This window comes from Dendrobates tinctorius, unplaced genomic scaffold (assembly GCF_039654945.1).
Source record: "Dendrobates tinctorius isolate UK_male_01 unplaced genomic scaffold, ASM3965494v1 ptg000089l, whole genome shotgun sequence".
Classification (NCBI taxonomy): Eukaryota; Metazoa; Chordata; class Amphibia; order Anura; family Dendrobatidae; genus Dendrobates; species Dendrobates tinctorius.
In genome coordinates this window covers 18776441-18789721 of record NW_027361757.1, presented here as the reverse complement: position 1 = coordinate 18789721, position 13281 = coordinate 18776441, and the positions used below count along the sequence as shown (strand labels likewise).

The 13281-nt window shown below is 43.5% G+C and overlaps 1 protein-coding gene across 2 annotated transcripts in view; it reads right to left on the bottom strand.

Annotated features, from left to right (window-relative positions):
- The window catches only part of HELLS (helicase, lymphoid specific), a 78278-nt gene that overhangs the window by 48916 nt on the left and 16081 nt on the right, over positions 1-13281 (bottom strand). For both annotated transcript variants that reach the window (XM_073585877.1, XM_073585878.1), the window contains exons 2-5: positions 5639-5754; positions 5152-5274; positions 4827-4877; positions 410-443 (exon numbers count right to left, since the gene is read on the bottom strand). In XM_073585877.1, the coding sequence (XP_073441978.1) occupies positions 410-443; positions 4827-4877; positions 5152-5274; positions 5639-5754 (324 nt within the window). The remainder of the gene's footprint in view (positions 1-409; positions 444-4826; positions 4878-5151; positions 5275-5638; positions 5755-13281) is intronic.

Below are 13281 nucleotides of genomic sequence, written 5' to 3'. Positions count from 1 at the left end.
TTCCTTTCAGTGGGTGAAATAAGCTGAAAGTCATGACATGCGCCACTCTGCAAAATCCATTGCACAAAAAAAAAACTGAGAAAAAAAACCCCCCTAACGTGTGCAAGTTCTCTGAAATCCCACTTTGCTGGCACTGTAAAATGCAGCTGAAAATTTCCCCAAGCCCCCCCCCCCCCCCTGCAAAAACACGTGAACATAGCCTTATACTAAAGAAATAAAAATCCCTCTATTCCCAATAAGGGGCGTCTTAATAAGTGGCAAATTGCAAAGTTTGTTTTTACAAGTATTTTGCTTTTGTACACACTTAGAAACTTGATATAACCCGTTTAAGTTTATTCTTTAATACAAGACATCTTTACATGGGAGAAAACTGCTGACAAACTTATTCATTAGAATGACTTAGGCTCACCTGTTTTGCCAGCATCAGATGAAGTTTTTAAGTTCTGAAAAAGATGTACGGTAGCTTTAGTATGCATTTTTATATGGTTTTGATTATAATGTGCAGGATTAAAACTTAACAAAAATGAAATATTTAACTTTTTGTGTATAGAGTTGCAGCTCTAAGGCCTCTTTAACACATCAGGTTTTCGCCGTCAGGCGCGATCCGGCGCTTTTGACAGAAACCGGATCCGGCGAAATGCAATGCCGGATCCGGTTTCCCCCCCATTAACTTGCATTTGCGCCGGAAGGCCATGCGTTTCATCCGGTTTTCGCCGGATCCGGCAATGTGTCGCGATCCGGCGTCTGGAAAAAACGGCTACTGTAACGTTTTTTGTCTCCGGCGAAAAAGCCGGACACGCCGGATCCGGCGCGTCCGGCTTTTTCACACAATGAAAGCCTATGAGCGCCGCAATGCGCCTGATCTGGCGAAAGCCGGATCCGGTGGCCGGATCCGGTTTTTTGGTCTGAGCATGCTCAGTAGCTCTGCCCACAAGACATATATAAAAGCAAGACAGTGGGACCCACAGCCACACCCAACATGCCACCCAAGAAAGCAACCAAGCGCAGCAGGAGAAGGCAGGAGACCACTGCAGCACCACCACCACCCCAAATGGAGCAGCAAATGGAACATGCTGAGGGGAGGCCAGCAGCAGATGAGAGACGGTAATCATCAAATCCCCCATTCCTCCAAACTAGGGCTATTGAATATCAAGATATTCATTGGCCCTTTGTTTCTCTTTATTCAACAGCCGCCCAATAGATGCAGCAGCAATGGCAGCAGCAGAAACACCACCCACAGGCATGGAGTGTGGCCACCAGGAAGACAGCACATCATCTTCTGGGAGCCCTCCCTCGCATCGTCAGCGTTTGACGTTAAGTTTTTATTTCCAAAATCCATCATCTCTGTAATATATGTCTATTCATTGACTTATTTCAAAACAGGATTCACAAGATGAAGAGGAGCTCCCAGAAGAAGAAGGAAGGGGTGGACAGACACTTGGAGTGGGCTCACAATTGGTAAGTTTTTTGCATCAAACACAACATCACACTACACACAACACATAGAAAACAATGTTCTGCAGACCACACACAGCAAACAAATGCCTACATCCAAAGACATAACATTTTTTCTTTTCTTCTCTAGTCTTCCCAATCTGGTGCTCGGCCAAGAGGTCCTCGCAGTGCCTCCCAGGGTCGTCGGCGACAGCAACGCGGCGGTCACCAGCGTGTAAGTATAAATATTTTTGCTTTGTTTTTTTGCACTTTTTATTTCATTTCTTTTGTGGAGGCTAATTATGTTATTTTTGTCTTTTTCTTTAACAGCCTTCACAGCGTGCTCCCGACTCTGACGGTGAGGATGGAGGAATCGATGTGGACCACCTCATCGATCTCGTCAGAGAAAGGGAGCCGCTCTGGAATATGGCTGACCGCCGCCACGCTGACCTTATCGTTACCCGACGACTCTGGGAGGAAATCTGTTCGCTCCTTGTGGGCCGCTGGGAGGACCTCGATGTTCGGGCCCAGATTAAAGAGCGTAAGTATATACAGTACCGGTTGCTTGATGTAAACCAGTGTTTCCCGAACTCCAGTCCTCGTGGTCCCCACGGATCATGTGTTCAGGATTTCTATTTACTATGGAAATCCTGAAAACATGACCCCTGGGGACCATGAGGACTGGAGTTTGTGAAACACTGATGTTGTATACTAACCACTCCTTTCTCGTTTCAGGGAACAGAATTGTGAATCGGTGGCGGTCTGTGAGGGATCGTTTCAAGAAGGAGTTCAATAAAGAGATGCGGGCCCCGAGTGGATCTGGAGGACGCAGGAGCAAGTACAAGTACGCACAAGCCCTGTCGTTCCTCCGGGAAACAATGGTCACTAGAAGGTAAATATTACACACCACATGTGAAAAAAAATGTTAGATGTAACTTTTTTTCAGCCAGGGCCATACCATGTCAGTATTTTAATTGTTTTTTTTTTCCTCTTTATTCCACAGCACGGTGAGCAGCACTCGGGAGCCTGCACGATTGGACCCTTCTGAGGCGATCCCTGAGGAGACCGGCACCGAGGGACACTTCGACCGCCCCGGTACATCTGCACCTTCCCAGCCTTCCCACACATTCGACCCATCTGTCCCATCCACCAGCACAGGAGCATCGTGGCCGCCTACATTACATGAAGCTGCTGGTGAGGAGATCGCTTTCCCTTTACCCCACCCTTCTGCCCCTGCCACCTCTAGTACACCTGCGGGTACTGGGCGGCAGCGGCAGAGGGGTCAGGAAAAGATTTATGCGCCAGAGTTCTTGCATCTGAATGCATCTTTCCAGAACTGTCTAAGTCTTGTCAGAGCAAATCTCCGCAGGCTTTCAGCAGATCAACTCCAGCATTCTGGAGGTGAAGACACTTCTGCAAACCATACATTCAGAAGCAAGATCTTCGCCAAACCACACCTTTTTCAGGTCTGTTGTGGAGCGCATGGCAACAATATCTCCTACCCAGCAGATGCATGTAATGCATTCGTGCCACGGTGCTCTACAGCAGGTTACATCCCAACCTCCACCTCCCACCACTGTAGTTCCTCCACCTGCACCCCCTCCAGCCACTTTCCATCCTCCCCCTCCTATTACATCTGCACCCCCTCCAGCCACTTTCCATCCTCCCCCTCCTATTACATACCAGCAACCTCCCCAGTAGCAGACATCTCCCCACTTCCAGCAACCTTCCCCGTACCAAACTCCTTCCCCGTACCAAACTCCTTCCCCGTACCAAACTCCTTCCCCGTACCAAACTCCTTCCCCGTACCAAACTCCTTCCCAACATCATCTGCTCCTACAGTCCCTGCCCAACCCTCCACTCCACCGCCCACCACCTCTTCTGCCTCCCACATGTCCACCCATTCTGTAGCTTTTTCCACACCATCACCTCTAACTGTACCTTCCCCACCACGATCCCAGTCCTCTCTCCACACTCCCATTGTCGAAGTGTCCCGCAGCCCCTCCAGCAGTATTTCCACCCCACACTACACCGAGTTATAATGGTTTTTTTTTAATAAAAATGCCCATTTGGTTGGTTTCAAACCTTTATTAAAAAAGTTTTTTTAACTTTAAAAACAGTTTACACAAAAAACAATATTTTAAATAAAAGTTAAATTATTGTTTACACTGGTTGTCTGTCATTTCTTTCTGCGGCGAAATATGTTTAAAAAAAAGTTTAAATACAGGGTATTTAAAAGGTAAAAAGGTATTCAAAACCAGGTATATAACTGTGGGTAAATTTTAGCTTTTTGCCACAGTTGTGTTCCTGGTTGTGTTTGAAGCAAAGTATTTCACCTGAAAAGTTGTGTTTATTGTTGGTGATTTCCTAACAATGAACACAACTTTTGTTAAAAGGTGAAATACTTTGCATAAAACACAACCAAGGAACACACCTGTGGCCTAAAGCTAAAAATAGTAAGACCATGACAAGATAGCCAACTTTGGTTGGCAAAGGTATATACTGTTGGTCCAGAAGGTACACAAGTTTGGTTAGGGCACAAATCTTTCACACTCTGTCATCCTGCCAGTGTACTCTGCCTTGAGGTGACAAAGTATAGTGCAAAATTGTCCCTCATTACTGAAACCGTCACAGAACTTCTAGTGGTAATATTTCCAATGACAACATCCATCTTCGCCAGTAACTTGCTCTTCTCTCCAACCTGCACTTTCTCCTCTACAACCTGTCAAAGAAGGGCTGTAGGAACATGCTATATATAGTTTTCCAGTAGCCAATCCCGTTCGGAAAGCCACAAGGGTCAATTTTAAAAACCAGATCCGGCGTAATCCGTCGAAAAACGGATGAACCGGATGAGACGGATCCGGTTTTGTCTGTCAAGAACAAGACGGATCCGGCAGAAAACCGGATCCGGCACATCAGGTTTTACAAAACATTTGCCGGATCCGGCATTCCGGCACGACGCCAGATCGCGCCTGACGCCGAAAACCTGATGTGTGAAAGTAGCCTTACTACTGACAGCTTGCTCATCATTCAGGCTGGCTGTCAGTCAGTACTGGGGAGTGCAGTTACTGCCACAGCTCTATATACTGAGTGGTGACTGACGCAGAGTCAGCACCATCCCAATGACTGAAAGCCGAACACTACTGGGAGAGAATAAAGCAGATCTAGCACAGTACCTGTGTTGCAAACATTTTGTGAATCATCCTATTCCCATTTTAATAAAGGAGCTGTATTGTCATTTATCAGCTCTGAGACAATAATGCAGCTCTTAACTAAATGTCAGTAAAAGTAGTGTCATTTTATAAGCCAATGCTTTAAGAGGAACCACAAATAAGGCTACAAGCAGCAGCCACTTCACTAATGTAACCTATTTGTTGCACTGAACAAAATACCTTTTCAGCCAATTTCTGTTTCTTTTCAAGTTTTTCTTTCTTTCTGATCTCCTAAAAAACATGAACAGTGCAAATGTGATACTCAAAATTCTGCAACCAACATGGGTTACTATACCAACTCAGAAATTTATTTACATAATTTAAGGTTGAAGGTAGACCAAGTCCATTGAGGTCAACCCATTCGGGTGGGGTGACCAACAGTATAGGGTATAACAAGAATATTACAACTATGCTTTAGTAAACAGATTAGTAACAAGCAAAATGGCTTAAATTAGTGACAAAGCTGATTGTACCTACATAAGGCCATCATGCACAGGTGGCTTACCTCTTGCTGCTGCTGTTCCATTTTAGTTAAGAGGAACTTAGAATAAATGTTGCTTTTCTCAAGCAAATGTTGAAGCCTCTTGAACCGCATTTCATTGGAATCTCTTTCCCAAGACATACGAGCCTGTGAGATAGATCAAGTACATTACGGAGACTTGCATTGGACGTCCCATACATACAGTCTGTACAGCGAACACTAATAAGCTGTAGTTACAGCATTTACTTGTAGCAGCTATGAAACTATAATCTGGTCAGTCAACCAAAAACAATCCTTTATACCCCCCCCCCCCATGGTAAGCGTTTGCTAAAAGAGAACAGCTTTTTTTTCCTTTTGTTATATTATTTCCCGCAGGAATAACCTACAAAGCAACTTGAAAACTTATGTTTGAAGGAGTACAGTAAAATAGCACCAATATGTTAAATGAGTCTCCAAGCTCCATTTTAACAATGAAAGTTTGCCGGGGTAATTATTGTAAAACCAATATTACCTTTTCCATCATCTTTTGCTCTTCTACTTTAGCCGCCTCCTCCAGTTTCTCCTCCTCTTTTATCATATCGGCAGTTATTCCATCAAGGGACGAATCCATGTCGGAGTGTGGAGAAACTGAGGATACAAAAAGTAAATTGTGCATTAGTTGCAGTGAGAGGCCTCAAAGCAGTGGGACCCTTCTAAATAGCACTCAATACAACCACCTCTTTTCAATGCAGCTACACCATAAAACTGTTAGGCTATGTGCCCACATAGCAGAAATGCTGCGGAAATATCTGCAGCATTTCCGCAAGCCCCTGCTGCGGGTAAAATACATGCGGAATTCACATGCGTTTTCCAGCAAAACAAGCGTTTTTATCTTGCCGAATGCTTGTGCTTTTCCAAGCGATTTGAAGCATCGCTTGGAAAGGTGATTGACCGCTACGTCATCTGGGGTGATTCTTGCAAAGCACGCCAGTGAACGGAAGATGCTGGCCGTGTGGCTGAGAGGCGGGAAGGCTCCGGGGGCCATCAGAAGGTGAGTATATCACTTTTTTTATTTTAATTCTATTTTATAAAGAAATATAGTACCCAGGGCATGGAGGAGAGTCTCCACTCCTCCAGACCGTGGATACCATACGCACATGAAGCGTTCACCTCACGCATGGTGGGCATAGCCACATGCGTAAAGTGAGCGTTTCAATGCAATCCTATGGCGCCGCGATTCTGCAAAGTTAATGAACATGCTGCAGATTTTACTGCTATGCAATTCCACAGCGGTAAAATTCGCAGCATTGACACAGCAACTGCGGAATCCCATAGGATTGCATGGGATGAGTTAGCGTTTAAGCTACGGAAAAAAAGTGGCAAAAACGCTTAAAAAACGCAACGTGGGCACACAGCCTTATAACTGCACCGAGAGCACCACAAAGTGTCTGTAGTGGTCATGGTCAAAGTGTAAGTGAATTCAATGTTTATATTTAGAAACTTATCCCCACTTGCTTCAATAGTCCCCTTAGGAGACTAGAAGATGCAATCATCCAATTGTGCTACACATAGCAGGGCTTCAGCTCTGCAACAGAACTGATCATTGTTTTGAGTGCTGGCTACAGTGCGACGCTCATAGCAGATGAGCAATGACAACCACAGGGGTCTACTGTAGACCCCAGGTTGTTATGCCAACCCTGTTACATGACTGCAGGGTAACGAAAGGCAGGATTTAGTGATGCACTTCTGGTGCAGAAATGTTAAATGCTGCTGTCGAAGACTGACAGTGGCATTTAACATGTTAACAGCTGCAGATTAATCGCAATTCTACCCACGTCTGATCAGATCAGCTGACATGCTGGAAAAGATGCTGGCTCAGCTCCGGAGTTTGAATGGAGTGCAAGAATACGACCTATGAAGTATAGGCATGTCATAGGTAGTGAAGGGATTAAAGGTAGTCAGTAGGATCAACCCTCCCAAGACATTTATATGGGCCTGTAGGTCATAGAAAGCTGAATAAAAGGATATAAAAAAGTATAATTTCTTATTCCAGAGAAATCCACATTTCTTTTTTTCCCCTCTCATACGTGAATGAGCATCTCAGGGCTATGGGCCAGACACTGATCTGCCTCCAGAGCTTATTTTATATGAAGAGGAGTTATCAGTGTAATGGCTGCTCTCTGCAGAGCTGTGTGCAATTATACCTCACATTTGCAGGTTTCTCTCAGCTTCAATCTCAGTCACACTGGGCTGCAGAGTGCTGCAATACAGTAGAGCTGTGAGAGCTGCAGTTACCAAATTGTTTGTAAGACAAAGTTCACTTTTACTGTAGAGTTTGTTACATGTCTCACTGGTAACTGCAGCTTATATTTATTATAAGCCCCGAAAGCGGAGTCTCATGCAGATCAGGGTCCAACCACTGTCCTGAACAGCTAATTTACATACAAGAAAAACATGGATTTCTCTAGATTAAGATATCGGATCTCATTTATTTTTTTCAGCTTCCTATGATCTTCATGCCCATATAGGCTGCTTAGGAGGGACGATCCTACTGACCGAATCCCTTTAAACTTAGTTTGGCCACGCAATAGTACGCCCGAGGTCAGATCCCCCACTTTGGTGAGGGCTCTGGTGGTGAGCCAGCATCAGAGCTGGGACATGTCAGCTGTTCAAAACAGCTAACATGTGCCCGCAATAGGAGCAGAATCACGATCCGACTGCCTATTAACTAGTTCAATGCCATTGTCAAACGCTGACAGCAGCGTTTAAGAGCTTCCAGCCGCTGGGCCAGAAGTACGCTCATTGCCGACCCCTGTCACTTGATCACAGATCAGCGATGCGTTGGCATAACAACCAGAGGTGGTCTCAGAGACCTTTATGGTTGTTGATGCCAGATTGCTATGAGCGCCACGCCGGTGATCGGCGCTCATAGCAATGCTGTAATTCTGCTACATATAGGCAATCTGCTCATCGCCTACATGTAGCAGAGCGATCAGGCTATTGAAACATGCCAAAGTTTAAAAAAAAAAAAAAAAAAAAAAAAAAAAAAAAAAAAAAAAAAAAAAAAAGGTAAACCCAAATCACTTAACGGCGTAGCGGTAAAAGAAAATCAGATTACTTTTTTTGGTCGCCACGACATTGCATTAAAATGCAATAACAGGCAATCAAGAGGTCATATCTGCACATAAATGGTATCCTTAAAAACGTCAGCTAAGCACACAAAAAGAAAGCTCTGACCCAACCCCAGATCCGGAAAAATGGAGATGCTACGGGCAGGGCTGTGGAGTCGGTAAGCCAAACCTGCGACTCCGACTCCACAATTTCCCTTCCACCGACTCCGACATATATTACTTATATTTAAGTGAAAAATGTATTGTAGTACAATGTGAACATCAGACATTTAATCATTTTTATGATACAATAATCAAGACATTTAGATAGAACATAATATATTTATTGGAATACAACTTTAGAACAAAAAACTAAAAATTGTAAATATGTAATACACTAATATCGATTACATATATATCACTATGTAATAAACTATTTAAGTGGCAAAAAAAAACAGTTTTCAACAAAAACATACTAAACATTTGTGCAGTCTATGAATTTGTTCTAAGGAATAGAATTGCCTCCATCAGATCCTCCTTCATAGATTACCTCAAATCTGACCTAATAATTTTAAGGCCAGAGAACAACCTCTCTACACTAACTTGGGTTGGAAGGCAAAGCCATAACCACATGGGCAACATCTAACAATTTCCAAGTATAAAGGAATTGCCTCATGCACAGTCAGTTTTGATGAACGGTTGAATTTTTCTCTCTTTGAGAGCAAGTGAAACATTTTGCTGAAATATGGTCAATCTGCTTGCTATAGGAGACGTAGTGAAATCTTTTTCCTTTCAGCAACGCTTTGCCTGCTCCATATCATCCAAATACTTGTCAAACTCCTCATCTGATGAGGATGAAGATATGGCAGCAGTAGCACTGTCAGGACCCAAGTCCTCTTGCACCTGGCAGTCCTCCTGTAGGCCACTCATCCTAACTGCTCCCTCAGCCAGAGCTTCTTTTCCTTTAGTAAGCTGTTGATCATCAAGCAATAGACGATCACTTGGGTCCACATAAACAGCTGCCAGAAAAATGTTATTTTCCAATAGCTGGGTGTCTCCCTGTCATTGAAGCAGAAATGCCATCTGCGATTAAATCTCCTCTTTGGGACAGGCAAAATAGCAAGTTCTTCCACTCCCTTATGAAAAGGCCAGGAGTTAAATCCTCAGCTTGTAATTTTTTAGTCACGGTAAATAGGTGATTAAGCAATTCCTTCAATTCAGCCACCTGTGTCCATTGACCTTCATTTAGGGTTACCTGAGGGTTCGCCATATCTATAAGAAACGGTTTTAGCCAGGATCAAAACTGGGGGGCAGAATCTCATACTGCACACCTCAGCTGCTGCAGAACCTTATACTGCACACCCCTACACTTGAAAATAAAGCCTGCACCTTAAGATGTGGTGAATGCAGTCTATTTATTCCAACTATCAATTGATGTGTTACTGAAGATGAGCAATGCCTGTCCTGGGCGTCCTTTTGGGCAGCTATGAGGTGTACCTGACAGGTGCTTTAACCCCTTCACCCCCAAGGGTGGTTTGCATGTTCATGACCGGGCCAATTTTTACAATTCTGACCACTGTACCTTTATGAGGTCATAACTCTGGAACGCTTCTATGGATCCCGGTGATTCTGACATTGTTTTCTCGTGACATATTGTACTTCATGTTAGTGGTAAAATTTCATTCAAATAACTTGCATTTATTTGTGAAAAAAACGGAAATTTGGCAAAAATGTTGAAAATGTCGCAATTTTCCAACTTTGAATTTTTATGCCCTTAAATCAGAGATACGGCACACAAAAAAACTTGATAACTAACATTTTCCACATGTTTACTTTACATCAGCACAATTTTGGAACCAAAATTTTTTTTGTTAGGAAGTTATAAGGGTTAAAAGTTGACCAGCGATTTCTCATTTTTACACCACCATTTTATTTTTAGGACCACATCACATTTGAAGCCACTTTGAGGGGTCTATATAATAGAAAATACCCAAAAGTGACACCATTCTAAAAACTGCACCCCTTAAGGTGCTCAAAACCACATTCAAGAAGCTTATTAACCCTTTAGGTGCGTCACAGGAATTTTTTTGAATATTTAAAAAAAAAAACATGAACACCTAACTTTTTTTCACAAATAAATACTTCAGGTTCAATTTTTTTTTATCTTACCAAGGGTGACAGGAGAAATTGGACTGCAAAAGTTATTGTGCAATTTGTCCTGAGTACACTGATACCTGATTTGTGGGGGGGGGAACGACTTACGGCGCATGGCATTGCTCAGAATGGAAGGAGCGCCGTTTGACTTTTTCAATGCAAAATTGGCTGGAATTCAGATCGGACACCATGTCACGTTTGGAGAGTCCCTGATGTACCTAAACAGTGGAAACCCCCTACAAGTGACCCCATTTTGGAAACTAGACCCCCCAAGGAACTTATCTAGATATGTGGTGAGAACTTTGAACCCACAAGGGCTTTACAGAAGTTTATAACGTACAGCGGTAAAATTAAAAAATCATTTTTTCCACAAAAATGATCTTTTCACCCCAATTTTTATTTTCCCAAGGGTAACAGCACCCTAAAAGTTATTGTGCAATTTGTCCTGAGTACGCTGATACTCCACATGTGGGGGTAAACCACTATTTGGGCGCATGGCAGAGCTCGGAGGGGAAGCAGCGCCATTTGACGTTTTTGGCTGGAATTGAGATCGGACACCATGTCGCGAGTGGAAACCCCCACAAATGACCCCATTTTGAAAACTAGACCCCCTAAGGAACTTATCTAGATGGGAGGTGAGCACTTTGAACCCCCAAGGGCTTCACAGAAGTTTATAATGCCCAGGCATGAAAATAAAAAAATCGTATTTTTTCCACAAACATGATCAATTATTCCCCAATTTTTATTTTCCCAAGGGTAACAGGAGAAATTGAACCCCAAAAGTTGTTCAATTTGTCCTGAGCAGCCGACACCCCATATGTGGTAGAAAACTACTGTATGGACACGTCAGGGCTCGGAAGGGAAGTAGTGACGTTTTGGAATGCAGACATTGATGGAATGGTCTGCGGGTGTCATGTTGCCTTTGGAGAGCCCCTAATGTACCTAAACAGTGGAAACCCCCCACAAGTGACCCCATTTTGGACACTAGACCCCCCCACGGAACTTATCTAGATGTGTGGTGAGCACTTTGAACCCCCAAGTGCTCACAGAAGTTTATAACGCTCGGACGTGAAAATAAAAAAATCATTTTTTTTCCACAAAAATGATATTTTTGCCCTCAATTTTTTATTTTCCTAAGGGTAACAGGAGAAATTGGACCCCAAAAATTGTTTTGCAATTTGTCCTGAGTAGGCTGATACCCTACATGTGGGGGTAAAACACTCTTTGGGCGCATGGCAGAGCTTGGAAGGGAAGGAGCACCATATGACTTTCAACTCAGAATTGGCTGGAATTGAAATCAGACGCAATGTTGCATTTGGAGAGCCCCTGATGTGCCCAAACAGTGGAAACCCCCAAATCTAACTCCAACCCGAACCCCAACACACCCCTAACCCTAATCTCAGCCCTAACCCTAACCCAAGCCCTAACCCTAACGGAAAAATGGAAATAAATACATTTTTTTAATTTTATTATTTTTCCCTAACTAAGGGGGTGATAACGGGGGGTTTGATTTACTATTTATGGCGGTTTTTATTTTTGGCAGCTGTCGCACGCTAAAAGACGCTTTATTGTAAAAATAGTTTTTGCATCACCACATATTGAGAGCTATAATTTTTCCGTATTTTGACCCACCGAGTCATGTGAGGTCTTATTTTTTGCGGGACGAGTTGACGTTTTTATTGGTACCATTTTCGGGCACGTGACATTTTTTGATCGCTTTTTATTCCGATTTTTGGGAAGCAGAATGAACAAAAACCAGCGTTTCATGAATTTCTTTTGGGGGAGTGCGTTTACACCGTTCCGCGTGCGGTAAAATTGATAAAGCGGTTTTATTCTTCGGGTCAGTACGGTTACAGCGATACCTCATTTAGGTCTGTTTTTTGTTTTGTCGGTTTGTTGCAATGAAAACCATTTTATATAAAAAAATAATTATTTTTGCATCGCTTTATTCTGCGAGCTATAACTTTTTTATTTTCGCTGATGATGCTGTGTGGCGGCTCGTTTTTTGCGGGACAAGATGACGTTTTCAGCGGTACCATGGATATTTATATGCATCTTTTTGATCGCGCGTTATTACACTTTGTTTGGCGGTATGAAATCATTTTTTGCTTCATTTTTTATTTTTTAAGGGGTTCGCTAAAGGGGTTAACTAATGGGACAGTTTTATAGGGCGGGTCATTACGGACGCGGCGATACCTAATATGTGTACTTTTATTGTTTTGGTTTTTTTTTATTTTCAAAAAATGAATTTATTGGGGAATATTTTTTTTTTTTTTTACCAATTTATTTGGCGATTTTTTAAAAATTATTTTTACACTTTATTTTTTTTTTTTACTTTATTACATAGTCCCAGGTGGGACATCACTGTCCTGTGACAGATCGCTGATCTGTCACATCACAGATCACTGTGACAGATCAGCAATCTGTCACAGGCATTGAAGAAGACTTCCTCTTGCCTCCGCTTTGCAGGCACTGAGGAAGCCAGCTTCTTCCAGGCCCCCGTCGCCATCTTGGATTCGGGGGCCTGGAGGAAAGGAGCCCCCCGCAGCAGCGCTGCACATTGCGCTGCCGTGGGGGGGCTCAGGGAAGCACGGAGGGAGCCCCCTCCCTGCCGATGCTTCCCTTTAACTCCTGGTACACCGCGATCATGTTTGATCGCGGTGTGCAAGGGGTTAACGTGTCGGGGCAGTCCGTGACCACCCCTGACACATTGTGCCGGGTGTCAGCTATGATAATCAGCTAACACCCGGCCGCGATCAGCGGCGCTCACCACGTGGGCGCCGCTGATCGCGGTAGACGTACTATCCCGTACATGGGCATAGGGGACGGGTCCCATGGACGGGATAGTACGTCAGATGTCAGGAAGGGAGTTTAAAAAAAAAAAAAAAAAAATGGAGTGTTAGTCTGTGTG